The following is a 16635-nucleotide window of genomic DNA, read 5'->3' as shown; positions in this document are numbered from 1 at the left end:
AAATAGGTATAGGGTTTATAAATCAAGTTTGATTCTATGGACATTTTGGGTGAGATAATATTTTTCTTGCAATATAAATCTGTTGTATTGATATTTAAGTTATTGGTAAGTAGCAACGGCTGGGACACTGCGTTCCCACCACCATTCCTGTGCAAAGATGACCAGTACGGTGCACATGAACTTGTTAATTCTGTAAGACTATAACCATGAGTGTTATTTGAGTATTTTAGAACAATCTCTTTGGTTAGCATTTAAAAAATTTTGGATTTTTTTCTTCTGAGTTCTTGGGAATATCTTAAAAATATTTTTGGCATTTTTATGTGATAATTTTCATTTGGGGAAGGAAAGGATATACTTATCACCAAAAAAATTTATCACATTTATAACTAACTTAATCACCATTGATTTCCGTCAATCTAATGGCTATAATTTATTGGAATTAATAATTAATTAATAAATGTGACCCAATAATTTTCAATAAATTATAACTGTTAGATTGATGGAAATCAGCGGTGATTAGGTTAGTTGTAAATGTTGTAAATTTTTTTGGTGTTAAGTATATCCTTCTCCTTTTCAAAATACTCTTATTATATAAAATATTTGAATTACGCTAAATAATATTCTCAAAATATGTTGAAAATTATAAAGGAGTAAAAATGTGTGAGGGATATAAAATTAAGTTGAAATATAAAAAATATAAAAATATGTTGAAAATTATAAAGGAGTAAAAATATTTGGTGTTAAGGATACATGATTAGCTTTATTCTTTTATAAATTAAGTGTTCATGTAATAAGGTGTGATTAATTTTTAATCAAATGATAAAAATATATAGATATAAAATAATTGATGTATTTTCAACCAAAAAATAAATAATGGTTGTATAAGTATGTTTGTTTTATGGGTTTGATTTTTCTTATGTCACATAAGATAAATCTTTTCTCCTACTCTCACAACAAATGGTGGAACCCATTTTATTTTTAAAAAAAGAAAAGAGAAAAAAATAGAGCACGGAAATTGAAGTGAGAATAAGAGATAAAATTTCTCTTATATGACATAAGAGAAATAAAACCCTTGTTTCATATGCATAGATCTAATTATGTACTATATTAAACTTGAGAATTACGGTGAATAAAGGTTAAAATATGGGCTCGGGCTTCTAAAACTTAAGGTGGGCTATGTTCGGACTTCAATGTGTAAACTCACTTGGGCTGGGTTCGGGCTAGAATTTAATTTGTAGATATAATTAGGTTAACGGTTGAACCCAAATTTTATTAGTTTGTGCAGATAAAAAAAAAAAGTTCGGTGGAGGTAGGATATAATTTTATTTCTTATATACACACATAAAAGTGAGTGGAGCTCAAGTGAAGCCATGTGAAAGGAAGAGAGAAAAAATATATATAAGTCATACATACTTTTATATGTGTAGAAGATAATTTTATCTTCTAAACATTAATCCCTAAAATTTAACAGTAAAAGTGTCTTTAGATTGAGGAGAATGAAAGGGAACATATTTTTAATTGAAATTTTATGAATGTATAGGAAACAAAATTTTCTAATTTTCTTGTAATCTTTCAAATATATTCGAAGGTTGAAGGCTTGAAACAGTGCGTGTAGGTTATCCACCAACAAGAAAGGTGGTAGCTGATAGTGAAATGGTGGTCGCGACTCCCCCACCACCACCCCCACCTCGTGATGTAAAAATCAAAAAACGTGTAATGCGATAAGTTGAAGTGTTTCAATCCACGTTCCTATCATGTCCTACTTCTTCCCTATGCTCATAAAAAGATTATATAATTCGGGAAAAAAAAAAGACAGTTGTAATGTGGTCCTTGCAAAACTAGAGTACGACGTAAGTAAAGGCGTAGTGATAATTTTTTTTTTTTTTAGGACAAGGCATGGTGATAATAATTTAACTAATTTGCTTTTTCATAAAATAATTTAACTTACATAATAATTATCTCAAGCTACTTTAAGAAAGTGATAATATATAATTGAATAATAGATTATTTAACTTTACATTTACATTATATATTAAATTTAAACTCTTATTTAAAGACTTAAATACTCTTTAAACATGAAAAAGTTTTATTTTACTGATACATGAAATGCACCACTCCTTAATCTGAGGAACATATACATGATAGTTATTTATTGGATTCCTAGTAGGAGTTGATGGGACGTGATTAAAGAGTAGGAGAATAGGAAGCATCAAAGAGCAAGAATTAGACAAAGATATTCATGTTATGGGAAGGCGAGCGTTGAATGATAAAATTGTGGGTAGGGTCCCACTCCCACCGTACTTTTGTTCTTGTGGATAAGCTTGAACCTCACCCAATCCTCATCACCACGTCATCCACATCCAACGTTGTACTGCATTAACATTACAATATAAAAATGTGGGAGGCAGACACTCGCAAAAAAATAAGATTGGAATATGCTTATTTCAAAAGTGATATGAGTTATTAATTTCTTATCTTTCTTTCTCCTTTTCATATCCATTTCCATGTACTGAATGGATGGGCTGTGTGTCTTTTTCTTCCTTTTCATTTCTTTATACTAAATGGTTGGAATATGCTTACCTAGAAAGAATTTTCTTTCACTTAGAGTATACACAATTTTTTTCATAAAATTTGTTTATAGATTTCGAAATTGATTTTTGTTAATCATCATTTGTTGATATACAATTACAAAATCTTGTAAAGATTTTGTAATGTGTTTTGACTTTAGAATGATACTTCCGTTTAAGGGTTTAATGTTTCTCAAAGTATAAGAGATAATTTTATTCCTTATATACATAAAAGTGTATAAGGCTCATATAACATCGTATGAAAAGAGAAAAGAAATAATATAGATCTTATATACTTTTATATGGGCTTTTTGACCCTTATGACCCTTAATTAATAATTAATTACCAAATTGCCCTTCATTCAAAACTATTTCGAAAATTTACCCTCCCCAACAAACATAACACCAATCTGCCCCTGTTTGACCGTTGACCACGAAGCCTACCCGGGTACACCATTACCTACCCGGGTAAATTTTGAAAATTTTTTATCTACCCGAGTATGTAGGAGTGTACCCGGGTAGAGTTCTTGAATCTGGGAAAATAGTTGAATTATTTACCCGGGTATGGATCAGTGTACCCGGGTAAATCGCGTCCAGAAACCCCAATATGTATGGGTTTCGGCCATTGTTGCGAGGTATAGGGTTTTTGAAACCCCAAATCTCTCTCTCTTACCCTCTCTAATCCGAAACATCACACATATTTCATCTCATCATTTCAGAAAGCTGAATCTTGGTGGGACATTGAGATTACATCTCCACACTCCCATTTTGTGCTCAAAAATCCGAACCAACCTCCAAACCCAAAACCTAGATCTAATTTTTGTGTGAAAGATGAGTTCAAGTCCAAACATGGTTCCTATAGTTATTTACTACAATGGGAGGCATTTTGAAGGTCCGAACGGTGTCCGATTTGAAGGAAAAACAAAAACGATGAAAATCAAAGTGGGCACTACATGCAATGAACTGAAGGAGAGAATTCTTCAAAAAATGGGGTCAGAAGGCATACATTCCATCCACCGCATGATAGCCAGGTTAGAGACTGTAGTGGATATGGATACAATATACTACATTGGAAACGATATAAATGATGATGAAGATGTGGAGTTCGTAACAGATGCGTTTGTTGAATGGAAAGTATTAAAATATATTGAGATATATGTTGAAGTTGATGTTGGACAATCTTCATCTTTACCGGTGCATACAACCACTACTGCACACTGTACCGGTCAAGAAGATACAGTTGTAAAATCTTCTGCACCTCCTCAGGTAGCATTGGATGAGGATGAAGAGGATGAAGTCGAGGACTATGTGGACAGCGAAGATGAGGGAGAACCTGAAAGTGCTATTCCAGAAGGTGATTCGTCAGACACTGACGTGGACGGTAATTTTGATGCTGACATGAGCGCCGTAAGTCTCGGTACCTCAGCCTTGTCACCACTTCATGTCGACCCAGTCAGTAGTGGTAAGTTATTAAATTTGAACATTTGCTTTAGACAATTTATTATTTGTGGTGGTATTCATTTAGACAAATGAGAGTTGATCTTTAGATGCAGGGTCTGAGGAGCCATTCTGGAATGAAAGCCAACATTATTCATTCATTAACTGGGCGCACCCTAATGACGAGTTGGAGATCCTATATGGCGATGATGACTTGCACGGAGGTTGGAAGTTAGGAGATCCGTTATTTGTGCAACAAGAATTTGGGTCCAAACCAGAATTGCAACATGCTGTGAAGATACATTGTATGAAGGGGCGCAGGACAGCCATAGTTGAAAAAAGCGACGAGTCAAGATTTGTTATGAAGTGTAAAAACCATGCTGACGGTTGTCCCTGGTATATGAGGGCAATTAAGCCGAAGAAGGGAGCTAATTGGGTGGTCCGTAAATGGGGTCAAGCTCACACATGCCTAAATCAAGGCCTAGCACAGGATCATAGACAGTTGGATTCAAATGTCATTTGTGCGGCTATAATGAGTATGTATTCTACTGTGTATTTAATGATTCAGATTAATTGAGAATATGGTAAAGTTATTTTTTTTTCCAGATATGTTAAAGGAAGATCCATCCACAAGACCAGCTCTGATACAGGAGAGGATACAGGGAACATATGGATACAACATAACGTACAGGAAGGCCTGGAAGGCAAAAATGAAGGCCATCGTTAAGTTGTTTGGTGACTGGGAGAAATCGTACGCATTCTTGCCAAATTGGCTGAAGTATATGACGAAGGTGAATGTGGATTTTGTGTTCAAGCTTGATACAAATCAATGTTTTGATGAACGTCGGGTTTATACAGACAGGGCCGTATTTCAAAGGGTTTTTTGGACATTTCACCAATGCATTGAAGCATTCAAACACTGCAAGCCTATAATTCAAATTGACGGCACTCATCTGTATGGGAAGTACAGAGGTACTCTATTGATTGCAACATCTCAGGATGGAGATGGATTTCTGCTCCCTATTGCCTTTGCTGTTGTTCCTCCAGGTGAGTAAATAATTTTGCTTTGGGGTATGTGAAAGCATGTGACCCTTCTTTGCCACTTCATACTGTAAATAATTTCTGAGCTCATCCCTATTGACTTTGTTGTTGTTCCTCCAGGTGAGAGGTTGGATGATTGGTCATGGTTTCTTAGCCTTTTACGTTTTCATGTCACACATAGGCATGGTATTTGTCTAATATCCGATCGTCATCGAAGCATCATAAGGGCGGTGAAAGATCACGGAGGGTGGCAGCCTCCATATGCTTATCATGTATTTTGTCTACGTCACATCGGAAGCAACTTCAATACCCTTGTGTCCAACCGTGCAACCCTTGTGTCCATCTGGTTTCGCCACTTGCTCGTGCTCTGTCTATATCCTCTAAAGTCAGTAGTCAGATCATATATGGATGTCATGACATGATCAAGTGTCCATCCACCCTCAGGAGGAGCTGGTGGTCGCCGACTGCGGGTGGGACGTGTCGGTCTGACATCAACCTCAGCAACGCCATCATCATCGTCATCATCATCAAGGCCTACATCATAAACCATGAAAAACACATCTTATAAATACCACATTAAAAATTAAACAACACAAAATTGCATAAACTCATAAAGACCAACACATCACCTGCAAGTGCATCCTCCATCTCAGCATCGTGGTGGAATGGGATCTCAGGTGGTTCTGGTGCCTTCTTCCACGTCCAGATACCCGCTCTGTTCGGTAGGATCCCACACTGCTTCAGGAGCCTCTCACCAAATATAGCATTCCAGCCTCTGGCGGTCTTCAAGGTCTCTGTTGCCATAGGCACTCCAAATCTATGCAGAATCTTCTGCACCAGAAATGCAAAAGGCAATTCAGCCTTCTTTGACTTGGCTGCCTTCCACATCAGTATGCATATGTAATGCCTCCAGTTCACCTGCTGACTGTGAAGGAGGGCCCACAGGATGACAAAGTCCCCTTCCAGCACCTTTGAGTGATTATGCGGGCGCTGGAAAATAATATGTGTCACCACATAATGAAGAATGCGAGCAGAAACTGACAAGTTGCTAACAGGATAATGAGCAAAATGACCGGGCTCAGCGTCTGCCCTCCTAGTCTCTGTAACAATGGTCTCCCGGTTATAATCACCAAATATATGATGGCTGTCTCCATCATATAGTGCTGCTCCTGTGACACCATCAAAATCGAACCCCAGTAGCTCCGTCCAGATAGGAGCAGTCGTGATGATATCAATCCCGCAGACACGGGAAGTCAGCTCGCCTTGCGAGTAGCCAAGGTTCTGGTAGAAGGCTCTTACCATAACCTCCGAGTATGGGCACCGCATCTCCGCCAGGTGAAGTAAATGTGTCTGCTCAAGAAGCGGCACAATGTCAAAACGCTCTAGGTTGAAGAATGCCGAATCCAGTGATTTTGGTTCGCAGATCTTCCGGGTCATGAAAAACTTCACGAACTTCTCGTGTGAAGGTATGTCATCCTCAAACAAATATCCGAACGTCAAGTCCGGAGCCTGACTCGAAGCAGCCTGGGGCTGAGAGGATGACGACCCATCGTGACGACTCTTGGTTCTTCTCTCGGAATGGGTCACTGGCAGCTTTGAAACGCGTCGAGAGGTCATTGTGTCACACTATTAAACTGAAAAAATAACCAAAATCAGAAATTAGATACATGTTAGGGTTAGGGTTAGGGTTAGATTCAGGGTTAGGGTTAGGGTTAGGGTAAGCGTATGATATACAAATTGATAAAATAATTCGGACAGAATCAAATGATATAAGCGAAAATACAATGAATCAGAACAGAAATCATAACATAATTGAAAAAACTGAAAAAAAAATGCACCTTTGATCGATTTCAATCGGTAGAAGGCAGAGAGGTTGCAAGGTCCGCGAATGATGATCAGAAACAAGACGAATTGGTGCAAGATTATGCCTGAAATCGCTCAAGAAGACACTCCTCCAGCAGCTCTACTCGGGTACCCCTTTTGTGGGTTTTCGAAATGGGGCTGCTGGGGTATTTTAAAACCCTACCGTCGATGTTTACCCGGGTACACTGCTCCTTACCCGGGTAAATAATTCAACCATTTTCCCAGATTCAAGAACTCTACCCGGGTACACCCCTACATACTCGGGTAGATAAAAAGTTTCAAAATTTACCCGGGTAGGTATACCCGGGTAGGCTTCGTGGTCAACGGTCAAACAGGGGCAGATTGGTGTTATGTTTGTTGGGGAGGGTAAATTTTCGAAATAGTTTTGAATGAAGGGCAATTTGGTAATTAGTTATTAATTAAGGGTTATAAGGGTCAAAAAGCCTTTTATATGTATATAAAAGATAATTTTATTTTTTTAACATGAAAGACATGAAATACTTTGTTTAATTTTTAATTACAACAAATATAGTAGAAGACTCACACGATGTTAAGCCCCACACACACTTATATACACTGATTTTATATATTTCAAAATCAATCTCTCTCTTATCTATAAATTTTTGGTGCACCAAATATAATAATTTCTTTCCTTAATCCCACTTAGTATATGTCACTTTAACTATATTGTTTTCATTACCATTTATTATATATATATAATTTTAATATTAATCATTGACAAAAGATAAAAAAAAATATCAGCTACAAGGCTCACATCAACCATATAATAATGAAGAAAATTGTCTCACATATATTATGCTATGCATTTTCGCAGACAGATTCCTCAACGTATCCGTAAGGGGCACCAATTAATACGTCATTAGCTGCTTTACAGGTCCAACGGTCTCTTTCATTTCATTGCACTACTCCAGCCACAATTGGATTTGGTATATTCTTCTTCTAAATTGAAATTCTAAGGTGTTTTTGAAATTTCTACTCCTGTATAATTAATTGAGTATTACTTTTATTATAACATTAAAAATAAGATTTAAGTAAGAGATATTAATAACATATAAAATTGATGCATTAAACCATTAAGAGAAAAATATGTGTCATTTTAAAGGATGTAAAATTGTGTTATTTTAAGAGAGAGAAAGATATAGATAAAGGAGGAGAGAGATTTGACAAAAAAAAAAAAAAAAATGTAGGTTCCACCTCTTTGTGAGAGCAAAATGATATAAGTTATATCATTTAAAAGAATAAATACTTTTTCCAAAAATTAATAGTGTAAATTAAGACATATCTTATTCTGAAGGAAACAAACAATTATTATGACTCCATGTTATTCTTCTCGTTCAAAGCAAGATCACATACTCTACTCTACGCACCATATTTACTTTTCCAACAACATCAAATCAGAACAATCCAAATAAGGATGGCGATCTCCTTCATTTAAAAAATAACTCCATACAATCTGATACATTTAAACTTGATAACAAAATATCAACCGGATCTATATCTTAATAATCTTATTACTAGCAAGATTGGATAAAAATATTACAATCATATAATCTAGAGAGGATTAAGGAATAAGATCCATATCCTCATCAATCAAGACAGATTTCATATCAATTGGAAGATCTCAAAAGTCTAAGCTTATGAAAGTAATTCTTATAAATAAGAGGCTAAAGATCCTCAGTATATATTTTTAACCTATTTACTATTACTCCCAATACTACCTATTTACTATTACTCCCAATACTATGCACACACCCTCTTGGTTATAAGCCTATTGCTTATGCGGAGTGATTGAAGTATTGATTATAAGTCAATCAAGATATCTATCTCAAAGATATCTCTAAACGCATACCATACAATATAGATTTACGATTCTCTAGGACCGAACATCAACCATTAGATGTATATTTGTACCTCATGCTGTTATTTTTGTAACTGCAAATGATTCTTTTCCATCAAAATAATAATTCTAATACAATTCCACTTATTTTTCTTAGAATACATAACTGTGCATATTTATTTATCTTCAAAAGAATGAAAAATTACTAAATTACAACTGAGTTTTACTTTTATTTTTCCTTTAAACAATTAAAATATACAAATGTCAGATATAAAGATTAGTGGCAAGAAAAAAAAGTCCATGAAATGTGTAACTACTGTTTTAAGTTTTTATTGTATATATTTGTTGAATTATTTACCTCATTATGTACATTGAAACTTTTGTCATCAAAATGAACAAAAATATAATAATATATCTGATCAGATTTTTTTTTTGTAACAATGTGTTCAAATATATTATATGGTGATTCTATTATCGATTAGGATATAGCTGATCAAACCATAAAAAAATCATTTAGCCAATCATATAAAATGATGAAATGAATTGTATTGTTATTGTTATAATCCACAAAACTTAATAAAAGGGAAAAAGAAGTATCCTTTTAAAGGATATAAGCTTGCGTATTTTCAGTGACTTACACAAAGTTTTATCAATTAGACTTTGTATAAATATGAAAAGTTTTTTTTTTCTTGTCTCCTCAGTCACATTGCTGACGTGTAAAGTGAAAAAAAAAACTTCTTAAATTTAATAAATAAGTCACTCAAAGGATGCAAACTTGTGTTCTTTTTTTTGGTAATTAACTTGTGTCCTTTTAAAGGGCATCCAATGAACCCTAATCCACAAAACTTAATAAATAAACTACTTATGAAATGGTACGGTAGTAAAATAAAATCTAATGAATTGTTCTAAGGAGGTGTTTCTAACTTTAATTAATTGAGTTTATTTTTTATGGTAATTGATCTTCCTAAATAATAATCCTATTTTTTTCAATATAATTTATATAAAAACTAGCCAATAATATACTTTTACAACGCCCCCCCCCCCCCCCCCCAAAAAAAAAAATACATATAAAACAAAGTTGAAAAGTATTCATTTACAGGAAAAGATTACGTAAATATGATGAGAAAATATAAAGAAAGAGGGGAAGACAATTGAAATTTGGATTCTAAGAGTCTAGTTCTTCACGAACTAATTATATCCTTTTGTTTTTTTTATAAGACTTCAATATAAATGGGAAAAGGAGTTACACTTAATGTTATTAAACTTGACCCGATTATTGATCCAGTCAAGGTACTGGACCACTAGTTTAACCAGTGTTACTGCTTAAACTGCGTAACCCAATAAGCAGTGGTTTAAAATTCGGATCGGTCATCGGCTCTGTCAAGGTACTAGGTCATTGGGTCATTAGATCAACCGGGTTCAATCAGATTTACTGTCCACATTATTACTTATATTAAAAATTCACATAAAAAAACTATCAATGAGCTTCAAAAAATAAATTGGTTCTTAATGATAGCAAATATTATATACTTCTAGACTTTTAGCTCTAGACCATATCCTAACATTGGATTAAAGTTACACTGTAAGCTAAATGCACCTTTTGTGCCTTGACATAACACAAATAAACTAAATCATGAAAACAAGTGACAGGCATAAAATATACACAAAGGATAAAGTGTCCACAGTTGAGATGAGACCATTAGTATTTATCCCCACTTAACTTTTTGAGATCATTATAAGATGTAAAGGTATATCATCAGAAACGCGGAAGCGCATCGTACCGACGCGATGAAGAAGAGAGACACCGTTTTGATTACCTGGGGTGAAGTAGTGAGCGTGACAATTTCTCACGTTCAGTTCTCCTTCTCAAGCCTCACGATCTGCAGCTACGCTCCACGAACGGTCACAATTCCGCTCTACGGTTGATCTTCCAGGCTATGACTCAAGGGGATCAGGGGGTCGTGTGGGCAACCGTTCAGATGATAAACGCCTGCCTCTTTTGTGTGTTTCTGATGTCTGTAATCCTATTAGGCACTAGAGAGAAAAGAGAGTTTATATACCCTGTCCAATCCAAAACTAACCCTAAGCTTCATGGGTTAAAATTAGACTTTGGGCTCACTCTCACTAAAGTTATCGGGCTTAAGTGAAAAGAGCATACTAAACCCAACAATCTCTCACTTGCTTTTTTGGACACAAACTTGAGTTCATAGACCCAAGACTATATAGCCTATAAGCCATCACATCTGATTATACAACTCATCCCTTATCTTAAGCTAGCCTGAGGATCTACCATTTGTCACTCATCAAGGCTCCTGATAAGCTTTGAAAGATTATCTAATTCAGCGCTACTCCACTAAAAGCTCGAACGTGAACTCCAATATTAATGACCTTTATAACATGAATATGCATTGCCCCTTTACAGAATGTCTATAATTGATTGATTAATTTTCGGTAACCCGATCAATTATTTATTCACTTGACTATGATAGTTTCTCTAATGGATTAATTGCACTGGCCAGTGTCTTTAATATCCAAGTACTGAAACATATCAAAAAGACATTTCCTATAAACTTCTTGTTGTTTATCTCATAAATAATGATAACCAGATAATCCTAATCCCAAAATACCGAGCTATTGGCCGTCAATTGATCGAACCTCACCCGTTGGTAAATCAAAGAATGAACACTATTTAATTACCTATTTAAAATAAACTCAGGATTTAGAGCAATTACATAACTACACTTAACTGGAGACTTGATTCCTTATGACAGAAAACAACTTTAATCAAATCTCTCCTTGATCCTTTCAATGTGACTATTAATTCACATCAATATTTTACAATGATTCGGACAAAACCATTTCGTGAAATATTGCACCCTAAATAAAATGCCCAACTTTATCAACGGCTGTGAACTTATTCATCAATTGTGAGAACCAATGACCATGTCGTCCATGAACGTATTCATATGGTCATATACTCCACAATTGATCCGGACCTTAGTGTTTGTAAATAGTGTGCGAAATAAATGAAAAATATCTCATTTATAACATCCAGAAAAATAACAATGCCATAATGTCTTGCTCAAAATGCACAAAATAACAAAGTAAAAAATTAACTCATAAAGCTATAGCAAATCTGGAATCCTCCTAAGACCCATAGATGTAACATGCCTCTCGAACACACGTTCAGGCAAACTCTTAGTAAAAAGGTCAGCAAGGTTCTTATCTGATGTTATCTTGGCAACCACTGTGTCTCCTCTTTCAATGATATCTCGGATCAAGTGGTACTTCCTCTCTATGTGTTTTTTCCTTTTGTGACACCTTGGTTCCTTGGACTGTGCTACTGCCCCACTGTTATCACAGTAAAGTACAATGGGACGAGTAACACCTGGTATCACTTGAAGATCCGTTAGAAACTTCTTTAACCATGCGGTTTCTTTTGCTGCCTCAAAAGCAGCTACATACTCAGCCTCTATTGTAGAGTCCGCCACACATGACTATTTGACACTCCTCCAACAAATGGCCCTGCCATTAAGGGTAAACACATATCCTGAGGTTGACTTTCTTGAGTCAATATCTCCTTGGAAATCTGAGTCCGTGTAACCAACGGTTTTAAGACTCCCACTAGAATACACCAACATATAATCTCTCGTTCTCCATAGGTACTTGAGTATATGTTTAACTGCTATCCAATGTTCCTCTCCAGGATTAGATTGGTACCGGCTTACTACTCCCACTACATAACAGATATCTGGTCTGGTGCACAACATAGCATACACGAGACTACCTACCGCTGAAGCGTAAGGTATCCTACTCATGCGTTCTTTCTGCTCAGGAGTCTTAGGAGACTACTCCTTAGAGAGATGAATCACATGCCTGAAGGGTAGAATTCCCCTCTTGGAATTCTCCATGCTGAACCTGGCAAGTATTTTGTCAATGTAGTTAGCTTGGGATAATGCCAATACCTTATTCTTACGGTCTCGCAAGAGTTTAATACCAAGAATATAATTGGCCTCTCCCAAGTCCTTCATATCAAAATGCTTGCTCAGCCAGGTCTTTATGCCTGACAATACCTCTGCATCATTTCCGATGAGGAGAATATCATCCACATAAAGCACTAGAAAAGATACTGCATTACCTTGGATCCTTTTATACACACACGGCTCATCAGGACTTTTCAAAATAAACATAAGACTTAATAGCTTGATCAAATCTGATGTTCCATGCTCTGGATGCTTGCTTAAGTCCATAGATGGACCTTTGCAACTTGCATACCATATTTTCTTGCCCTTTGGCTATGAACCCTTTTGGCTGCTCCATATAGATATCCTCTTCCAAATTTCTATTTAGAAAAGCAGTTTTGACATCCATTTGCCAAATCTCATAATCAAGATTTGCTGCAAGAGCTAAGAGAATCCGGATGGACTTGAGCATGGCAACCGGCGAAAAAGTTTCTTCATAATCCACACCTTCTATTTAGGTGTACCCTTTCGCCACAAATCTAGCTTTAAAGGTTTGAACCTTTCCGTCTGATCCTTTCTTTCTCTTGTAGATCCACTTGCATCCAATGTGTCTTGCCCTTTTAGGTGCTTCTACAAGAGTCCAAACTGAGTTAGAATAGATAGATCCCATCTCATGATCCATAGCCTCAAGCCATTCCTAAGCATCAACATCTTCTAGTGCCTTGTCATAACTAGTGGGATCATCATCTTTCTCAATGACGACATCCTGACTCGATTCACCCAACAAGAGATATCTTGTTGGTTTACGAATCAATCTCCCACTACGACTCTGATGTACTTGTTGTTGAGCATCTACAGGATGATCCAAGTCTGGTGGGTTAACAATTTTAGGAGGAGGACCCTAATTTATTTCTGGATTAACTATTTGATTTTGTTCTTACACAAGCGGTAACTCCACTTGTTGTTCATCATGCTGAATTTCTGGTTCTGTTTCTGGTTCCTGTGTATGTTCAACTTCAGGCATATTTCCCCTCTTTGAACAAATACAGGAATAAAAGCTGGAACCCCTTGAGGTTGAGGCAAAACTTGATCCGAGTCTAGCTCATCAAGTATTATCGTACTCCTCGGCTTGTGATTTTCCATGTAGTCCTCCTCTAAGAAAGTCGCATGTGTACTCACTAAGACCTTCTTTTCTTTCGGACTATAAAATAACCAGCCTCTGGTTCCTTTAGGATAGCCTATAAATATGCACACTTCTGTACGAGAGTCCATCTTATTTGGCTTCTGTTGTAAGATATGTGTCGGACCACCCCAAATCCGAATATAGTTCAAGCTGGGCTTACACCCTTTCCATAATTCTATTGGTGTCTTTAAAACAGATTTTGATGGAGCCAAGTTCAAAAGGTACATAGCAGTTTCTAAGGCATATCCCCAGAATGAATCAGGCAAAGGTGAATAACTGAGCATCGATCTTGCCATCTCTAAAGGGTTCTATTTCTCCTTTCAGCGACTCCATTCTGCTGGGGTGTCCCAGGAGAAGATAATTGTGAAACTATCCCCTCTTTGGTCAAGTAAGATCTGAACTCGCCAGATAGGTATTCACCCCCTCGGTCAGACTGAAGAGTCTTAATTTGAACACCAAGATGTTTTTCTGCCTCAGCCTGGAACTCTTGGAATTTACCAAAAGCCTCAGACTTATGACGCATCAGGTATATATGTCCAAATCTAGAGTAATCATCAGTAAATGTGATGAAGTACTGATACTCGCCTCTGGCCTGGACATTCATTGGTCCACATACATCAGTATATACCAATTCCAGCTGAAGTCTGGCAAAATTCCCTTTGGTTTTGAAGGACCGCATAGTCATTTTTCCTTCTAAACAATACTCACATACTGGCATAGGTTCAAAGTCCAGGGATTTTAAAATCCCACTTTTCACCAAACCTTGTATCCTATTAAAATTAATATGACCCAATCTCAAATGCCAAAGGTAAGTTTCATTGGAAACTTTTATTTTCTTTGAAGAATGAGTATGCTCATCATCCTCTAATTCAACATGATTAATTTCACAGGGTGCAAGACTAAGGAAATACAGGCCATTTGACAATTCACCGGAACAGATAAGAGAAGATGAACTTCTAATAGTAACTGAGGAATTAAATTGAACTGTCAAACCATGTTTAAACAAACAACTAACATAAATCAAATTCCTCTTAAAATCCGGAATAAACAAACAGTCTTTCAAAACCAAAGTTCTGCAATTATTAAAAGATAAAATAACTTGTCTTACTGCTAGTGTAGACACAAGTTCCCCATTGCCAAGCTTCAACACTCTTTGTCCTTCACTGATCGGCAAGCTATGTTTGAACAACTGCAAAGAGCAACAAACATGGTTAGTGGCTCCTGAATCAATGATCCATATATTATTGTAATTCTCCACTGAACAAGCCTTAATCACAAATAAATTACCTATACCTTGCTGATTCACACGAGGGCAATTTTTCTTCCAATGCCCCTTTTGTCCGCATTTGAAGCACTTGCCTTTCGGCTGCCTCATTGCAACAGGCCTGGCTACTGGAATCCCTGATTTCTTCTTTTTCTTACCCTTAGGTTTCCCCTTAGGTTTACCAGAACTCTCACAACAAAAAATGCACTGCCCTACTTGACCAGAGACTGCTCAGCACTCTCAAGCTCGTGCATCAGCTGAGTGAGATCAAGATTCAACTTGTTCATATTATAGTTCATCTTGAAGTGATTGAAGTAATCAGGGAGTGATTGTAAGAGAAGGTCAACTTTTACTTCTTGTTCAAACCTAACCCCATGATCCTCAACCTTCTTGAAGTTTGCAATCATTGACAAACAATGATCCTGCACACTTCCTCCAGACATTACTGTCTTAGTGACAGCATTCAACGCAATCTGCCTAGCAGAGCTGCTAGACATAGCAAACACGTCATAAAGAGTCTGGAGCATAGCTGCTCCACTCTCAACTATGCTTACCTGCTCCTGAAGGTGATTGGCAAGACTGGCTAAAATGTAACAGGGAACTGCCACATTTGCCTTCTCCCATTTCTCCTTCTCCTGCTGAAATTGGGCCTTTGTTGCCTCAGGCGCATCTTCAGCAGGCTGCGCTGGTATAGGGGTAGTCAGTACAAAGTTAAGCTTTTCATATTGTAGACAATATCAAGATTAGTTTTCCATTGTTTGTAATTGGTACCATCCATAGGTTTTTGGCTCAAAATAGTTGCTAAAGGATTGAATGAAGACATTTTTCTGAAAAAACAATCAAAGCACACTAATTACAAACTAGTATTAACAACAACAAAACAATATCGCTAGTAGATTCTAATAACTACTAATCGTTTATTGTTTAACAATCCATTAGTTATCTTTACAAGGCTTACGATGGGCAAGATACTTGTAAAACTAACATTGTTATTTGGGCCTTTAGTTCCATTGCCAGAGCCTCGATGGGAGGGTTAACAACTTTACCTAAGTTGAATGTATTTAACCATTATTTACTTTCAAAATTATTTTTAGTGTCTAAGTGTTGCCGACGATGGGCCGTACAAAACTTTACTAAAATTTTGAAAATATTAAGGTTTAATCTAGTGAAATCTGATTATCCTTATCCGATGGGGCTTCAGCGATAACCATTCACTAATAAACTCACAATTGGAGCCCTTAGGTTTTTGAAACTTAATTTTAAAAAAAACTTTCACCCATTCAATATTTTAAAATTTTAGAATTTTCCAATTTCCAAGAAATAATTCATTCGAAATTTATTTTGTTTGATTTCAAAACTATGTAAGTAAGTGCGCTGGTAAACGGGCACTTAACTTAACATAATTTTGAAAGCATTAAGGTCCTGAAATCCTGTCACTTTACGTCAGCGTGTGCTTCACAC

At 36.3% G+C, this 16635-nt stretch overlaps 1 protein-coding gene across 1 annotated transcript; it reads right to left on the bottom strand.

Moving 5' to 3' along the window:
- Positions 1-15386: 15386 nt before the first annotated feature.
- On the bottom strand, positions 15387-15997 carry LOC133284718 (uncharacterized). The gene is made up of 2 exons (XM_061481791.1): positions 15946-15997; positions 15387-15859 (listed from the first exon to the last, which is right to left on the bottom strand). The coding sequence occupies exons 1-2, from the start codon at positions 15995-15997 to the stop codon at positions 15387-15389; spliced, it is 525 nt and encodes a 174-aa protein (XP_061337775.1).
- Between the last annotated feature and the right edge of the window lie 638 nt (positions 15998-16635).

The sequence above is a fragment of the Gastrolobium bilobum genome, unplaced genomic scaffold, assembly GCF_033153095.1.
Source record: "Gastrolobium bilobum isolate Gb01-03AN ecotype WA unplaced genomic scaffold, APGP_CSIRO_Gbil_v1 utg7436, whole genome shotgun sequence".
Classification (NCBI taxonomy): Eukaryota; Viridiplantae; Streptophyta; class Magnoliopsida; order Fabales; family Fabaceae; genus Gastrolobium; species Gastrolobium bilobum.
This window is presented reverse-complemented; position numbering and strand designations above follow the sequence as displayed.

Bases quoted from the DNA above. Each gene is read 5' to 3' on its own strand.
- LOC133284718 (XM_061481791.1), bottom strand. From the start codon at position 15,997: ATGTCTTCATTCAATCCTTTAGCAACTATTTTGAGCCAAAAACCTATG. The intron at 15,860-15,945 runs GTACCAATTACA...CCCCTATACCAG, and splicing joins GAGCCAAAAACCTATGGATG to CGCAGCCTGCTGAAGATGCG.